This window comes from Drosophila persimilis, unplaced genomic scaffold (genome assembly GCF_003286085.1).
Source record: "Drosophila persimilis strain 14011-0111.01,24,50 unplaced genomic scaffold, DperRS2 tig00000208-arrow-arrow-pilon, whole genome shotgun sequence".
Lineage (NCBI taxonomy): Eukaryota > Metazoa > Arthropoda > Insecta > Diptera > Drosophilidae > Drosophila > Drosophila persimilis.
The window spans coordinates 1-17,176 of NW_020825304.1; the positions used below are offsets into that span (position 1 = coordinate 1).

General features: G+C 43.9%; 3 protein-coding genes and 1 pseudogene across 3 annotated transcripts in view; 3 read left to right on the top strand and 1 right to left on the bottom strand.

The window, feature by feature from the left end:
- Positions 1 to 334: 334 nt before the first annotated feature.
- On the top strand, positions 335 to 6,600 carry LOC113565912 (annotated as a pseudogene).
- A 530-nt stretch (positions 6,601 to 7,130) lies between these two features.
- Positions 7,131 to 9,166, top strand: LOC113565913 (rabenosyn-5-like). Its single transcript, XM_026989282.1, has 4 exons — positions 7,131 to 7,213; positions 7,270 to 8,116; positions 8,176 to 8,783; positions 8,841 to 9,166. The coding sequence occupies exons 2-4, from the start codon at positions 7,453 to 7,455 to the stop codon at positions 9,099 to 9,101; spliced, it is 1,533 nt and encodes a 510-aa protein (XP_026845083.1). The 5' UTR covers positions 7,131 to 7,213; positions 7,270 to 7,452; the 3' UTR covers positions 9,102 to 9,166.
- On the bottom strand, positions 9,157 to 9,752 carry LOC113565914 (acyl-CoA-binding protein-like). Its single transcript, XM_026989283.1, has 3 exons — positions 9,690 to 9,752; positions 9,502 to 9,616; positions 9,157 to 9,426 (listed from the first exon to the last, which is right to left on the bottom strand). The coding sequence occupies exons 1-3, from the start codon at positions 9,702 to 9,704 to the stop codon at positions 9,284 to 9,286; spliced, it is 273 nt and encodes a 90-aa protein (XP_026845084.1). The 5' UTR covers positions 9,705 to 9,752; the 3' UTR covers positions 9,157 to 9,283.
- Positions 9,753 to 10,374: 622 nt separating this feature from the next.
- LOC6589852 (polypeptide N-acetylgalactosaminyltransferase 5) overlaps positions 10,375 to 17,176 on the top strand; it is a 35,176-nt gene continuing 28,374 nt past the window's right edge. The window contains 2 exon segments of the mRNA XM_002014676.2: positions 10,375 to 10,438; positions 10,901 to 10,973. The gene's annotated coding sequence lies outside the window, so the exon portion shown is untranslated.

Genomic DNA, 17,176 nt, shown 5'->3' on the forward strand with positions numbered 1-17,176 from the left:
AAACATTTCAGCGAAAGTGTTGCAAAAAAAATACCCTAAAAATGGCATAGAAAATTGCTAAAAATGAGTAACAATCATAATAATAAATAATTGCGTCAATTAAATAAGCGAAAGATGTCAATCCATCAATCAATCAGTGAACCTTGAGAGCTTTCCAAAATAAAATATGTTATAACATTTTTAACTTTTGAGAGATCTGAGACGAAAAGACAGACAAACACTTAGAGAAATACCCAACGACATGATTCTGAGAACAAAGATATTGTATGGCTGCCTGCTGATGGGCTACTACTTGTCCTTTCTCCAGGAGCGTCTGCCGAGCCCGAGCCCCGATGAAGACTATGGCATGGATGGCTTGGACGGGCACAGCGATGACATCTACGAGCCGGCCCAGGTGGAAACGGAAGTGGAGGCCGACCATCACCGCAATAGCGTGGAAGAGGACGGCACGGATCTGCCGGCCCACACAGAGACTTCGCTCAGCATGGAGCAGGATATGAGCACCGTGAGACCCCTTGTGGGATTCAACACCATGTCACCGTACTCCGGCTCAGGTTCGGGGGAGCGGGATGAGAGCACTGTCTTCGAAGCGATGGCGGATGCCCCCACTCAGAGCGGGTGACCAAAGTGGAGTCTCCCACGAGATCCTCCCACGACTACTATTACGAGGAGGGACCAGAGGACGAGCAGCACGTGGAAGTAGCCACAACCACGGCGAGGATAGCCACCACCATGATCCCAGAGTATGTGCGAAAGTCCAAGGCGGAGAGGTTCCCCCAGAAGGACCAAGAGCACGACAGCTCCGACTATGTGGAGGAAGAGCCGGTGAAAACCATGGACGAGGATCAGTACCACGTGGAGCAGCATCAGCCGTTTCCACAGGCTCAGGTGCAGCAATTACCCAGCCGCTCGAAACCCAATCCGTTCAAGCCCGCCACCGAAGACTACTACTACGATGAAATTCACATCAAGCCGGACCCCACGACGACGACGACGACCACAACCAGCACAACCCAGGAGCCACTGCCTGTGCTGCGTGCTCGCTTTGGTGGCTTCAATTGGCCATCCACGCAGGCGCCGGTTCCAGCCCATAACCTCTTCTCCAGCACCACGACCACACCACCACACAACGACTTCGACTTCGACTTCGACTTCAACGACAACGCCAAACGCCGCGCAAACAACCCAAGCCACATACAGGTGACAGCCTCGAAGCCGGAACTTCCTGCCGGCGGATCAGTTGAGGAACTCTACATCAAGGGATGTCTACATTCGAATGCCGCTGGCGGTGATTGTGGATCCCTCGTCCGCTTCCTTGGAGCAGGCGAAGCGTTTGTACATCGACGCCCTGCAGGACAAGAATATCAACATTAAGATTGTTCTCGTTACACTGAATGCGGCGGGTAAGTCCCTTATAAAACGGCGACCTAGTCCTGGGGGGTCTTATAAAACCTCTCTCTGCCCTTCCAGGTGCACCCTCTGCCTTTAGTTTCAACAATACACGCGAATTCCATAGCGGGGATTGAACAGCACCAAAGAGCACGAGGGGCGGCAACTCATTCGTGGGCGTTCTCCATGCGGCGGAACTAGTGCCCTACGACAGTGCCGTGTTCATATCGACGGCTGCGATTCCACGCACACGGATCTCGTTCAGGATGCGGCGATTACACTCCTCAAGAAGAGGATCCGAGTGAGTACAACGCCCATCGATCCCCACTAGATCTCTCTAGTAAACGTTGCTTCTTTTTTACAGCTATTCCTGTTGTGGTACGGCGAGCAATCGGTTATCGAGAACGAAACAGAGGACGCTGTCGGTGGTATCCTCGGTGAGGTGGCCATTCGCTCTGGTGGCGAAATCATTCACATCGTCAGCACAGAGCATGGCCAGCATATAGCAGGCAATACGGTGAGATATGAACACGATGATAAAGAGACCAAAACCTGACCCGTAATTGGGGTAATTAAAGCGGGGTGTGCGAAACACAGAGAGAGAGAAAGAGAAGGGCGGCTTCCGTCTGGCCTACCAAAAACTGTTGAAAATTGAAAGTGGCGACAAGACGAGATCCAACAGCAGCAGAAACAGCAGCAGCAGCATATAAAGTGTTGCCCAAGCAGCCAACTGAGACCGAAGCAACTTGGATTACCTTTCAGGCGGCCAGGCCAGACCATGCCATGCCATGCCATACCAGGGAGTCAGGCAGGCAGGCAGGCAGGCGGTGGCAGGTGGTGCTCAAGACCCCGAGACTTGTTGTTGATGATGGTGCAATCTTTTGTTGCCGCTGCTGCTGGCAAAAAAACTAGGTTATGGAAAGAAAAGTGAAGGGCAAATTTGTTTATAGAAAGGAAACTTAGACAAATGCCAAAATGTTCGTTCATGAATCTCGATCTGTTTTTTTTTCTTTTCTTTTTCTTTTTTTTTTGGTTTCTGTTTCTGTTTTGCAGCTCACTCTAGTGGCGGATGCCTTTCGGGGTGATCAGGAACTGGAACTGCCTGTGGATACGACGCTATCCAGTCTGCATGTACGCATCGATGCGAATATGCGACGTGCCACAATGGAGACGCCCAACGGTGGTTAGTTCTTCTTATTAGACTCCTTATATAGCGCACACACCAACTCTATTGCTATTTCCACACACACACACACACACACATACTAACGCAGGGTTGTACTCGTATTTAGTTCTTAGAAGCATATAATTCTGTAGGAGCCTGTGCCCAGCCTCCCTACGCCTAGATCTTAAGTCCACTTCTTTTTACTAAATGGGCCCACAAAAACCTTTACTCTGTTTATACGAAGAAGCTTTTCATGAGAGAGAAGCAGAAATTCCTCCCTTTTTCTTCTGCAACCACATATAAAAGGCTATCGATAATTTTCAGTACATTTTCATTGCCAAAAAACATATAATCTAAACAGATGTCATTAATTTCTTCAATGAAAAAGGATTTGGTCTTTACCACATGATTTCCCTACAAAGTGAAGTTGGTTGCGCCTCGTGAAATCGCCTCGAATTTGCAATTCAGAAATAATGTTAAATGCCGTGATTGCCAGCACCTTCCACGCCGGTACATAGCCGGTAGCACCACAAAAACGTATAAACAGAGTAATAGAACAGTCTTGAATCAAAAAAAAAGGAGTGTGTTAACCTTTCAGTGTGTAACAATACCAGGAAAACGAACCAGAATGTCAACTGTACTTATCTATGTATAATTTATGTCTTTAGTCTAAGTTCTTTAACTAACCATCAAAAGACCCAAGCCACCTATTCGCTATTCTAGACCCAAATCAGCTTTGCTGATCCTTGTATATAGCCGAAACCCCCAAACGCTTTCCTTAACCAAAACGCTAGTATAATGCTCAACAAAATACCATATAATACATAACACTTAACTGTAGTACAAAAGAATATTTTCAATATATGTGTTTTATCTATACAATAAAAAGTAATAAATGTTTTAGCATTAAGGGTACCCAAAAATAAAAAAACGAAAACGAAGAAAAAATCAAAAGTTATTTACCAAATTAACCAGCAATATAGCTTTTCTTTTTGGCCTTTTGACACGCCTTTTCTAATGTTTTCCCCCAGCACTGTTTTGTTGTCCCTTTGTGTCTTGTCCTTAAAGGTAAGTAATTGTAATATATGCACTTGGTTTATAAATATATGTATGTATGTCAGAGCACTTTCTATCATCAACTGTCCCGCACAAAAATGTTGTTCTTGACTAACCCAAAACGTTGAACGAGGAATTACTTTTGATTGGATCTAATGACAAAAACGACAACGATATTACAAGCAGATTAATCATACGCCACGTCGAAGTTGAGGGGCAAAGTTCGGTTTGAAGATTGCGAAGACCCGCGGGGCCAGACAAAAAATAATTATGACTCAAAGAGGCTCATTCATTGCTCTCTCGGATGTTCCGAGACCAAACGGCGGCTTATCGCCCTATCGCAATAAAATACATATGCGACAATTTTTGCAAAAAAAAGTATTGTCCGCACAAACTTTCGTTTATAAATAGAGTTATCGGTAGAGCTTTCCGGAAGCACTCAAAGCGGTACGGCGCTGAGGAAAAATCAATTAATAAGGGTAGGGTGGTTCTTTGCCTGCCCCAATATCAAAACAATTGTGGCACCCTGTTCAAAAATCAGTCACAAAAATTGGATTCCCGGCCATTTTTCACATTTTTTACAAACAAATTACAGGCAAATATGTGTATGTGTATGTGACTTACAACAACAATTAGACAATCCGCATCACGGCCATTTCATTGCCAAGTTCAAAAGTGGCCTCTGACCAAAAACACTAACACGAAATGGAGTTAAAATATTTAGGACTTGCGGTCCATGTCGCCTCTAATGGAGTTTGTGGTCAAACGAAATGACTATTGGCTAACACTTTTGCGGCACTTAATTGTTCATAATTTGTTTCACAATGAAAAAACAATTGTTTTTGTGTTGGATGTTTTTTTGCGGACGTGTTTTTCTTTCACAACAAGAGATTCCAACGCGCAGCTGCTGCTGACAGACGGGCAGGGTTGCCAATGCCAAAAGGCCGTAGAAAAATAATATATTTAGCCGGCACTTGATAATTATTTATTATCACCAGAGATCACCAGAGAGACAAGATTTGTTTTTAAATACCTCACAATTCTCCGTTTGATTGCACAATCTAGTAATCTTTAATTAAATACACAAATGAAATGCGATGGTATGGCAACGTCGTGCCAAACACCTGTGCGCCCTTAAACAGCTGTGCACGTTGCACTGTGAATGGCAAGGCACACAATATACATTTCTTTCCCTGGAATTTCAATTAACAATTTGTTTACACACTTTTAGAAATTAATCTAAGGAAGTTGGTGAAATTCGGCGGAACAAATGCGACGGCAACAACGAATTCCAACGAACTGGATGCCTACGTACCGCTCAACAAGCTGCGCAAGGCCACGATTTTCAAACTGAAACTAAATCCAGAGCTGAACAGCGAAGAGCCCTACAATGTATTCATACGCGCCGAACGCAAAGCAGATGTATTTTTGGGTGAGTTTGTTTATGGGCAACCGGGCGAGATCGATTCTCACACAAAACTGAGGGCACACACAAAAAGGCACTTATATGATTGTTTGTTGTTTCTGGCATGCGAGATAACAGGCAGCAAAAAGCCTGGGATCTGATCTGCCTGCCTGCTTGCCTGCTCGGTTGTCCACAGAAAAATGTACTGATAACCGAGACAACCTTGGAGTGAGGTAGAGGAAGTCGATCTGAGCGTCATCGCTGCCTGCCCGCTGACGCAAGCACGTGTGTAAGCAATGCATCTAATCCCCCACTGCCCCACTCATTACAGGCGACATCATCAAGCGCATTGATAGCTACTATAAGAATGGGCAAGTCAAGCCCTCGTCGCGACTGGCCAGAATCCAGTTTCCCGAGAAGGAACGGGAAAAGCTCGAAGAGGACACGGATGAGCCCAAAAATGAGATTGAAACCTTCTCCGAAACGGAAATACAAAGCAGTCCCAGTTTGAATCAAACCTTGCTGGCCGCCTCCACGGGTCAGCAGAGGAGCACGCTAAATGCCATGCTGCAGCAACGTTGTGGCACGAAGATTGAGTTGAGCACGCAGTCGCAGCTGCTGGTGACAGCTGGCCAGACGGCCACGCTGCTCTTTGAGGTGACCAATATGCGCACGGAAACGGTCTATTCGACCATACAGGTCACGGACGAGCGACGCTTTCTGGTAAATCTGAATCCCACAAGGTAGGTTGGAGCTCTTAAAAAACCTTTATGCATCTAATTGAACGTTTTCTTCTGAATGCAGACTTAATCTGGGACCTCAGGCGACGAGTACAGTGCGTTTGACCGTGCTGGTGCCCACGGGTACGGCGCAGGGCACCACGGACAGGATCACATTCACCAATTATGGCCGTGAAACAGCCACAATGGCAGTCAATTTGAAGGTTGTGTCCAGCATAGATGCTCAGGCAAGTGGAAGAAGCTCCCTCCTCAAAGAGAATCCTTTTAAATGAAAGTCAACCTTTTGCAGGACACAACTGGACCCACGCTCTCGTGGGAGTTTGGCAGTCGTTGCGACTATGTGACGCCCGAGTCTTTGACCTGCGGCGAGCGATTCTGGACACTAGATCTGACGGCACAGGACTGGCAATCGGGCATAATGCGACTACAGACTACGCCAGCCGAGGGTTTGTTCTACAGAAATTACTACACTGCCGGCAGCACAGAGCCCCTGAAGGCCACCTACATGGCCTCCTGTTGCGAGCCGAAGGTAGCCATCACTGCCTACGATGCGTCTGGAAATCAGCGGAGCATCAACATCGATGTGAGGGATGTGGTCCTCACCGAGGGAGCCATAGCAGCCATTTGTCTGGGAGCCATACTGCTGCTGCTGCTGATTATAGCCATTATTTGGGGCATAGTGTGGTGCTGCCGCAGGAGGAAGGTATCGCTGGAGCTGCCCACCTATCGCTCGCACTCGACACGCAGCATGGAGTAGGGGCCCCGAACCGAACCGAGAAGAAGGGAGTTTATTGTTACGTTATTGTGCCAAACAAAAATCAAATAAAAATGCCATTAGAAAGTAATTTTAGCGACATTATAAAACTACCGCCTTATCGGTCCGGGGCTTATCAGCAGAGGTGGGCTGATGAGCAACAAGTGAACGGAGGGAGCAGCAACATCATCTCTGGCTGTGGCTTTGACACACTTACCGCGATTCAGAATGCCAGCGATCAGGACGGGTGTGGATGCTGGCGGCGGGGCATGCACCACGGGCGGGGCGGCGGGCAACAGTTGCGGCTTGTTGGGAAAGTCTTCGTAGCTGAGTCCGGTTACCGAGGCGCTAAGTAATGGATTTTTAACGACACGCGGCGCATTTGGATTGTTGTTTACGCGAGACACGTCACCTTTGGATCTTTCGGACATGGCAGCGACCGCGTAAAAGCACTGATCCAAACGGTATAGATATGTGCGACTGCCTCAACTAAAGGCCAATAGGTGTCGAAAAAGCAAAGTGTTTTGGCTTTAAAGGCGTAGGCTGGGGGCTGGGCTGAATATGTCCGTGAAAACTTCCAGGCAGGCAACTTGCGACGCGTCTGCTTCTTGCATTTCGGACACTCACCGCGAAGAGCTTTCGTTTCAAGTGTGCGCGGCTCCCAGTGAATGGCACCTCGTGGAAAGAAGCAGAGTTTGCAGCAGGTTTGATTATTTTGGTAAAATCATTATTTCAAATTTAATAAAAAATGTATTTCTAGGACTGCAGTCACGTCATTTAAGTGCTAGACTTTACCTGGATGTGGCCGGCAAGCCATAGCTAGTCATGACAATGTCCCACATCTAGAGGAACGGCCACAGTAATCTGTTTCGTGGGCGAGGGCATAACAAACACACACCCACCAAAAAATAGCCCAAATCTAGTGCTTACTCATCGTTTAAAAATGGCTAGTAATCCCTTTGACAGCGATGAGGATCAGAGTGCCGCCAGTGGGGAGATCCTAGAGGGTTTCCTCTGTCCCATTTGCCGGGCAGATCTGAAATCCATTGATGTACTCACGGATCATTTTGCGCGCCAGCATGCCGAGGAGGAGGATACCCTCAAGTCTGTGTTCAATATATTTGTGAAGGCCAAGAAGAAAATCCTTAATAACTTTGAAGATGAACGCGGTGCGGCGGCCTCCTCATCTTCGACAGCGGGCGGACCATCGGCCAATTCCAATGGAAACGGCGCTGACCAGCGGGTGCTGAGCAATGCTCGCTCCCGTTTCAATGTCTTTAACTACATGTCCAAGCAGCAGGTCGGCGCCGAGTGTTCGCACTTTGAGTACTTTCAATCTGTGCGCAATCCTCGCCTGGAACGCTACGCGAGTGAGACGAACAAGCTGATAATACGATTGCATCGGCTGTTGAAAGACTTGCCCTCGGATTCGGTGCAGCGCAAGCAGCACGAACAACAGACGGTGGCCTGGCTGGATGGCAGTTCGGTGAAGCTCTGCCCCAGCTGTGCCAAGAGTTTCCACATCGCCCGGAGACAGCATCACTGCCGTCTCTGTGGCGGCATTATGTGCAATGATTGTTCCAAGTTCCTAGCCCTAGAGAATGCCAGTAAGTGGGAGAACTCTTTGGGATCGTTCACCTGATTATAATTTTTTTCCGTTTTGTAGTGCAATTGGCCAGCCTCTCGACCAGTCGGAGCGAGCCATTGCAGCAGATGCATCAGGGTGACCGTGCCATACGCCTCTGCGAGCACTGCCTGTGGCTGCTGGACACACGACAGGACATGCACGAGAGCCGCACATGTCGCCCACTGCTCGTACAGGTCTATGAGCAGATCCGGCAGCTGCAAAAGGATGTCACCCCAGACCTGGACATGTATCTGAAGATCATCAACAGCCTGCACGAGGGGGAGACTATATTCACCATTTCGGATGCAAGCGCGTTGCGCGGCAAGATTGGCCAGGTGGCTGAGACCATGGATATGCGGAGTAAGCGCATTCTGGCCATTTACTGTGAACCCGGCAGTCGGGAGGAGTCTCTCAAGAAGGCCATTCGCCTGAGCTGCATCCAGGCCATCAAGGAGCGGATGTTGTCGCTGCCACCGCTGCCGGATGAGGCGCTTATCCAGCAAATACAAGAACGAAAGCGTATGGAGACGGAGCAGCGCATCCTCACCGAACAGCGGATGGCCATGGAGGCGTATGAGCGTTACGGCCTGGGTGCCACAATCATACAGTCGGGTGGGGGTCTGGAGAGCGGCAGCTTTGCTCAGGGGGTGAGTGTTATTGTGATGTATCTGGATTCCTCCACTAATTCCTATCACTTGTTTTAGTCGGATCTGCAATCCATTAACAACTGGTCTGCCCCGCAAGCCTCCACCTCAAAGTCCGGCCTGGACGATCCCCTCATTGAACAAATCAATATTATAAAGGGCTACATTAAGCAGGCACGGCAGGACATGAATTTCGAGGTGGTGGAAACGCTGGAGCTGAACCTACGCGAGCTGCAGCGCGAGGTTTACGAGAGACAGCGCAAGTCCCAGAACAGTGCCGCCTCGCCCGAGGTCGAACAGCAGCAGCAGAACCAGTCCTAAAACAGTATATATCTATGTTGTATATATGCATTCCCGCAAAATGACAAATTAAATATACATTTCAATGTGTGAGTATATTTTTTGTGCGGAAAAGACTCAAGACTTGTGCGTTTTACGACATGTGAGATTCCAAAATGCATTAATATAATAATATCATGATGTACGATAATTCGTATCCCATCCTAAGACTTTAGTCCTACGGAGGAAATCAATCCCTTAACTTTGGCTATATACGCGCCCTGCGCATCGGCATTACTCATTCCTTTGCGTGCATTCCAGGCCTCCCACTTCGCCTTGCTCTTAAAGTCCAAGAAACCGGGCTTGTCTACAGTATTAGAAGCCATAAAATGCATTAATAATTCATTGATTTTATCCAACAACTGTCCGTTCTCTCACGCACCGGTATTGCAATCGCCCACTGTGGCCTGCTTGAACAGGCTGTAGAGTTCCAAAAGGTCATTATCTGCGGGCGTGGTATTCAGATTCTTAACATCTTCGGCAGCTTGATTGAATTCCTGCAAGTGTACATCAAAAGAGAAGATATATAGAATAGGTGTTACTTAAGTCTGTATAAAATCTAACTTTTACCTGTAATTCGGCCATGATTTACGATTTTCGAGAGAGCGGAGAAATTTCTGTTGGGACACGACACGATTGTTCTTTTTCTGTAAAAGTAGTATATATTCTGGTATATTTTATCGTTAAAATATACCGTCCGACCCTCAGAAATATACCGTCTCATTTGAAAAATATACTGACGAATTCAAGTTCCATTATACATACTCCTTGATTTTAAAATTCCGTAGAATATTACTAGCTATATAGAACATTTAGATATGCCCACATCATTTTATCCGATTAACAAATCAATTTTCTTCATAGCTGGCCTATTCTAAATAATTGCTTTTATTGGATTTCTAAAATCTTTATATTAATTACGTTTTAAAACAGTATCTCATATTAAATTAACGAAATAGTGTATACAAATGGCCATACTCCGGTTGTCAAGCAACAAGTCTTCCAATACCAGCAACATTGCGATTGTTTTTTTTTTGTTGAACTATTTTTTTAAACCTTATTTAGTTAAAATACAATAAAAGCAAGTATTTAGAATAAGCTAGTTTCCGCCGTTCACCTCAAGTAGTTGAGCTATTTAAATAAAGGGGGCTTAAGTGGGCTAAGTTCGCTTTCTTATCGATATACGTTGTTGTTGAGCCACAAAAATTGAGGCAAAAGCGGTCACACTGAAGTCAAGCCGCTGCCGAAGAGATGTCGCGTCGCGCATGAATTAATTATTAATAAAAAAAAGGAAATTAAAGTGCTTGTGCAGTGCTGGTGTGAGTACCGGGCCATGGAAATTTGTATGATAATTTTTCGCGCTCATTGATAGAGCTCAGTTGATGGAGGAAAAGAGCAACACACATATACATGCATACGTGTGCACTTGATGGTCGCCGCGCACGCACACAGAGTAGAAGTAGTAGTAGTAGAAAGTGCAGCAGCAGGCAGGCGCGGTCCATAATAAAGTATATAAGCAAATCGGTAGCGGGTATACGATACGTCGGTGTAAATAAACCGGGTCGCCCACATTCTAAGGGGCGCCTCCCCATCCCCTCTCGCCATCTCTCATTCTCCTGTAAGAATTGCGGAAAACGTGTTTAATTTTCGAGTATCGTATCTCTCTCTCTCTTCGCTCTGTTGTGTGCGTGCCTGATTTTGTTGTTCAATTTAATTCGCCACATACACATACACACACACACTAGTTAATCCTGCCGCCCTGCTCTTCCTCCCCCCTGCAGCAGCAGCAGCAGCAGCTACTCTCTCCTCGCATCATCATCCAGCAGCGACGCGCACCGGAGATTTATTCCATAGGTAAGTCGACTGTTGATACTTTTCTCCCATTCTCCATTCACGATGCATTCGCTCCTCTCTTCTGCACATTTGGGGGCTTAGTTCGGCGTAAAATCATTTCAGTATAATATGTATGTTCCTGAACTTGATTCTTATTGGAGGTCGCTGTCAATTAAACCGGTTCACGGAATGGCACTGCGAGTCCGATGCTGGACTGAAGATGCCAGTCTCCAACAGATCTTCTTTTTCTGGTTTCACATCGGACTTTTTTACACAGGGTATATTTTATTCGTAGAGGTGTAGAATTCTTACAGAATTATATGAAGGAAGTTTAGATCTGTGGCAGAGGGAACGCCCCTAAAAATCAAGACCAAAAATATGGAATATGCAGCAAATTGAAGCTGTTTAGGATTCTACTTTGGTGGTCTCATCAAGGTAAATGAAGAAAATTCATGAATGAACTCAAGGACAATAAGAGCTTTGCAATATTTACAGCAGCATTATAGGGTTAAAGGGACTGGGCCAATAGAAAGATCAGAGAGAACAAAGAGAGATCCGTTAGAGAGCGAATCGGAATCAGGATGAACGTTCCACTCTGACCAACGAAAGAGCGTAGGAAGATGGAATTCCAATAAGTTTTGAAGAAAAAAGGTAGAGGTCTGAGAGGTGAGGTATGGTATCCTCTCGTTCGAATATCGACTCTAACGTTATCTTGGTTTTTGCTCTCCCTCTGTGTTTCTTCTTAGATTTTTCTGGTTTCTTGCTTGTCCTATCGCCTGCCGTTGCTGGCCATTGCAAATGCGTTTTTTCCGTCTGTTTTTTTTTTTTGCTTTTTATCAGACCACACTGTTGTTGTCGCACCGTGGAACCAAATGCATTAAGGTCGCACTGGTATTTTACTGTAATTAATGTTGAGGCAAACTAATGACAATGGGCCACGTACATACTTATTGCCCTCAGTGCTATGATGATGACGACGACGACGATGATGATAGTGACCGTCAGAGAGAAATACTTGGGTCGTGACTCTGGGCGATCGTGGACACCAACAACAAAGAAGAGATTGTGAGAAGAAATTCCAAAGAAATGAAAAAAAAATGATTGTCGAAATTTTAGTGATTATCAGCAGAAAGTGAGCACTTTTTGAAAATTTATGATTACTCTGTGGAAACTTCAGTCATTCTTGACCTTTATCTACGACAAGTAGTTCTTCCGCTCCATGCAGTTATTGATGAGCAACGCCCACTGTAAATTAGCCTTGCCCTCGGCCTCTGCAGCAGTCAGGTATTTTTGCTTCTTCCTCGGAACTTCTTGCAAATTAAGCCATAAACATGACTGAGAGAAATGAAGGCCGCTCCAACCAAGCGGAGGGCTGAAACTTTTGATACCCTTTGGCAGATCGACAGGGAAATTCTTTTTGATTTAGATCGAACAAGAGATCTCTCTGTGGAAAGAATATTTTACGATATGGGGATCCTATTTGTGAAGTGCTTGAGAAAAATACCATAGATATCTGCTGTAATTACTAGCCTTCTGTCAAAAGTGATAATTATGTTGATACCTATGGCATAAAGGGTATAAAACAACTGCCACATGCCGCCAATAAATGAACGAAAAACTTTGTTTTTTCTTTGGGCCACTTTTAATGTGCTACAGAGAGATGATCTCCTCCCTCTCGGTCTCTCCTTCTATTGCTCTCATCAGCGCAATGTAGCAATGTTCAGCCCCCCTCCCCGCCTCTCCATTCGGATGGAGAAAGCCATCAACGCTCCGTAAATTCCCTCGAAGCCAACACTAAACTAACACACACACACACACACACATAGGCAGAACACACACCTGCAACAACGACTACAGTTATGGCTAGAAAAGAAGCGGAGAGGAGGAGCAGCCGCATGGCATCAACATTGCGATGCCTGATGCTGTATGGTGTGGAAGATTTCCCCATAGTAAAGCTGGTTTTACTCGCATCTTAATTGTCTCTAGGATGAAAATACTCTTTTTTTTTATAGCACTGTCACTGCGGTTTTGGGTGGAACGTGACGATACCCAATGATCGGACACCTTTTCTGAAGGGAAATATATGATGAGAATACATTCTGGTTGGAACTTCAAAATGGAGATTTGAGACGATGTTCTCGCTTTTTAAATTCTTTCTAATTGATATTTTCATAAGGCTAATAGGGCAAGACTGCTTTTGAGGGCTTAGATCTGTCTACCAGCTTACTTTTTGGTCTATTCTCAGGTGGATACGTATTATATCTTTTACTTTGGTTTCCACAGCTTCTTTCGATGATTTTCAAATTGAAAATTCAAACGTTTAGTTGCATTTTCGCTAGATATTTAGACATTGCTGAAGAAAATGTCACAAGATTACTAATTCCAACTGTAATACCCTTTCAAATATAGTAGTTTTTAGGTATTTAGAGCCTCACCAAATAGGAACCCCATATCTTGGTTATTGTGGATAACTAATTTAAGATATGTTTTCCCCATTTTCGTGGACAGAAAACTATTAATTGACACGTTTTTGTTTTATTTTGATTTTGAAATGTGTTAATTGAAATAATCTCCTTATCCCCACTTCTATATTTTGGTATTCCGAGACCTAAAGAAACATTTTCCGATTAACATTTGTAGGGGACTGTTTTCTAGGGCATTCAAAAGTCTAAGCCCCTTAGTTTCATTCACTTTTTTGTGGTCTCTGAGCCAAAAGCTGGCACTGTTGCGAATATATGGTGCTCTTGTCGCTGTCATCTTTTATGGGCGGCCTCCTGTTGCCGTTGTTTGTGCCACACTGTCTGTCTGCCTGCCACTCATGGCCAAATGAAGACCAACTACTCATCCTGGGCCATCTCTTGTGCCTTTCCCTCCTCTTGTGTGTTTTTCGAGCCTGATTGACTGCAGCAAGTGTGCATCAGGGGCATACCACACACACAATGTCCAACATGAGCCAGCGGCTTCTTCTCACTTCATAAAACGTTAATGAGTTTTAAGGCCCCCCCCCCGATCCATCCATCCATCGTGTGTGCTCATGTGGGAGCAAAGTGGCTCCGAAAGGGGGCCTTGAAATTGCCATCCAAAAACAGGCCGATCGAAAAAAGAAAAAGAGAAAAAATACAGAAACAGCAGTTGGAAAACAATTACAAATATCATTGGCCTTATTTCTTTTGTTTTTTAATTTTACGAAACTGCTGGTTTTTTTTTTGGGTCCCTACGAGTGTCACCGATTCACGCACGCACACATACAAGTTAACGTACCCAATTCCATTGAGCTCTTATACGAGTTGTAAACAATCTTTGGTTTTCCAAAACGAAAACAATTTCAATCTTGGGCCTCCGCCTAATTGATTTCTAAGATGTACAATCTCAAGCGCCCCCGCCGCAATCCCATTCTTTGACACTCGCCTAAATGGAAAACCAATGTTTGCCCACACCCGGCTTCTCATAAACAATCTCACTCCCGGCTTTCTGCAGATCCTGCACTTTAGGCCTTTTACAGTTCTCTCTTTGGATGACGAAATCTAATACTCGGGATGGCGAAATCAATTGAAATGTTTATAGAAAAACGATTCCCGAAAGGGATCAACGATGCAAAGATCAGAAAGTTCAAATCAGTCTTGATCCAGCAGCGACACCGCAAAGTCTAGCTAAATATTAAGATCGCGCAATCCCTTGGCCCGGAATTCCTTTGTGACCCTCTACTTAAATCTATATCAGTGAAGTTCGAAGTAAAATAAAAACTTTTTAAAAACACAATCCGCTACCGCAGTTGTTTAATTGGCGCCCAACGTGGGGCGACGTTGTCTAAAAAGCACCGAATGATAAAAGTGTTGCGTCGTGCCGAAACCCGAAGGACAATTAATTAATGGAATAAATCCTTCAAAATTAAAAACGCGGAGTGACTGTGTGATATAGATAAAAAAAAGTGAGATAAAAAGGAAACAAACCGGAGCTTAGGGTGTGCAAAAACAAATACAAATACAAATACAAATACAAATACAAATACAAATACAAATACAACGCAAAATACAAATAAAACAAAAAGCTAATCAAGGCAATTCGTAAATACAAAAAAAAACCAAAGAAACCCAAAGTTTTTAAAAAAACAAAACCAACAAAACCGACAAAACCAAAATACAAAGAAAGTGAAACGATCAGCGAAGCCAAAGAAGGAAGACCCCCAGAAGACCCAGCTGAGCAAAGAAATTTAAGAAGGAAGACCCGTTCGAAGATCTGCCAAACTAAGAAGGACGACCCCTACCGGATATTTCGTGAGCAAGAGTTGTATTAATAAATATATAAGTTCAATTAGGATATATAAGATTATAAAAACTAACATATAAGAAAAATTAAAAGTGGATCAGCTAACTTTAGATTTTGAAAAACTAAAAATGATTAACTCTCAAGCAAGGACCGATCTCACAGCAGATCTGGTCAAACAATTGATAGCACTTCAAATTTCACAAGTACAAGAGCAAATTGTAAATTTAAAACAACAAATAGAAACTAAATCCGATCAGGTATCGGATTATCAGGCAGAAACAATAGACGAGACAATAAGAGACGACACCACATTGAAGGTAATAGAATCCCTACCAATTTTTAATGGTGGATTAAACCAATATGTAGGATGGAGGGAAGCTGCAGAAACTGCAGTGAAGTTATATAAGAAAGGAAGTAAGCAATATTATATTGCATTAACAATTTTGAGAAACAAAATAACAGGACCAGCACATGACGCACTGACCAACCACGGGACAGTTCTAAATTTTGATGCCATACTTTCACGGCTTGACTTTGTTTACAGTGACAAGAGACCTATTTACATAATAGAACAGGAATTAAGCGTTCTCCGACAAGGGAACCTTTCAATTATAGATTTCTATAACGAGGTTAACAAGAAAATGACCTTGTTAATAAATAAGACAATAATGACTCACGGAAAGGACAGTGAGATCACCAAGGAATCAAATAAAAAAATTAGAGACAATGCCTTACGCATTTTTGTCACTGGCCTAAACGGCGGCATTGCTGAAATCCTATTTTCATTGAATCCCCCAGATTTACCGAATGCCTTAGCAAAGGTACAGGAATTGCAATCTAATAACATTCGGGCCCAATTTGCCTACCAATTCAGCGGTCCCAGAAATTCAGGGAATAATAATTTTAATACCTTAAGATTCAACCAACGACAACCTAGGACTAACAGTTCACCATTCGACCAAAAAAGGGATTTGCAGAGGAATAACATGTCTTGGGGACAACCCTATTTCTTGGGTAATAGACAACAAAATCAGGCCCCAGAACCAATGGAGGTAGACGAATCTATACAAATCCGGAACCGACAGAACAGCAATCAATTCAGGGGAAATAATAACAATAGAAATTATCGGGAGAATACTAACGGTTATTTTAGGAGAAATAATAACAATTATAGCCAAGCCCAGCATTTTAGGGCAAACGTAGTCCCGAATAATCAGTCTAACGACAATCCAGCGCAGAAACGAAAACTAAACGAAATGTCGGAACAACCGGCTAATAAAGCAATGAGGATAAATAACATTGAGGAGGATCATTTTTTAGATCAGCCCCCGAAGTAGGTCTGCCCTACCTAAAAAGAGTAGACAAAAAAATAAACAGAGAATTAAAAGTTTTGATAGATACGGGAGCAACTTCCTGTTATATAAAAAAAGGAATTTACGACAATAAAAATGAATTACCAATCTATAAGAAAGTTGCTACAGTGAATGGGTTTTCAATAATTAAATATTTCCATAATATAACAATTTTCAACACAAAGCAAGTGTTTTATGAAATAGATGGAATGGAGGCAGATTTACTAATAGGATTTAACCTATTAAAGAAAATCGGAGCGGTTATTGATACAGGAAAGGGGACTTTAAGTTATAAAGACAATGAGGAGAAACTAATATATGACGAGGTCCTTTCTTTAAACAAATTAACCTTTATAGAAGGAAAAACCATCCTTCCGTTGAAGGAATATATAATAAAAAAATATTTTGAAGAAGAAAAAGAAATGAAAAGCGATTCAGTAAAGGTAGAAGGAAGTTTATATAGCTTGGGATCAAAAAATCCTGAGCACGCCGACGAAGAATTATCCGTCAATAGTTTGGGATTCAAATATCCTGAGCCCGCCGTCGTTGAATTATCCGACATCCAAAGTTTTAATAGTTTGGGATTAAAATATCCTGAGCACGCCG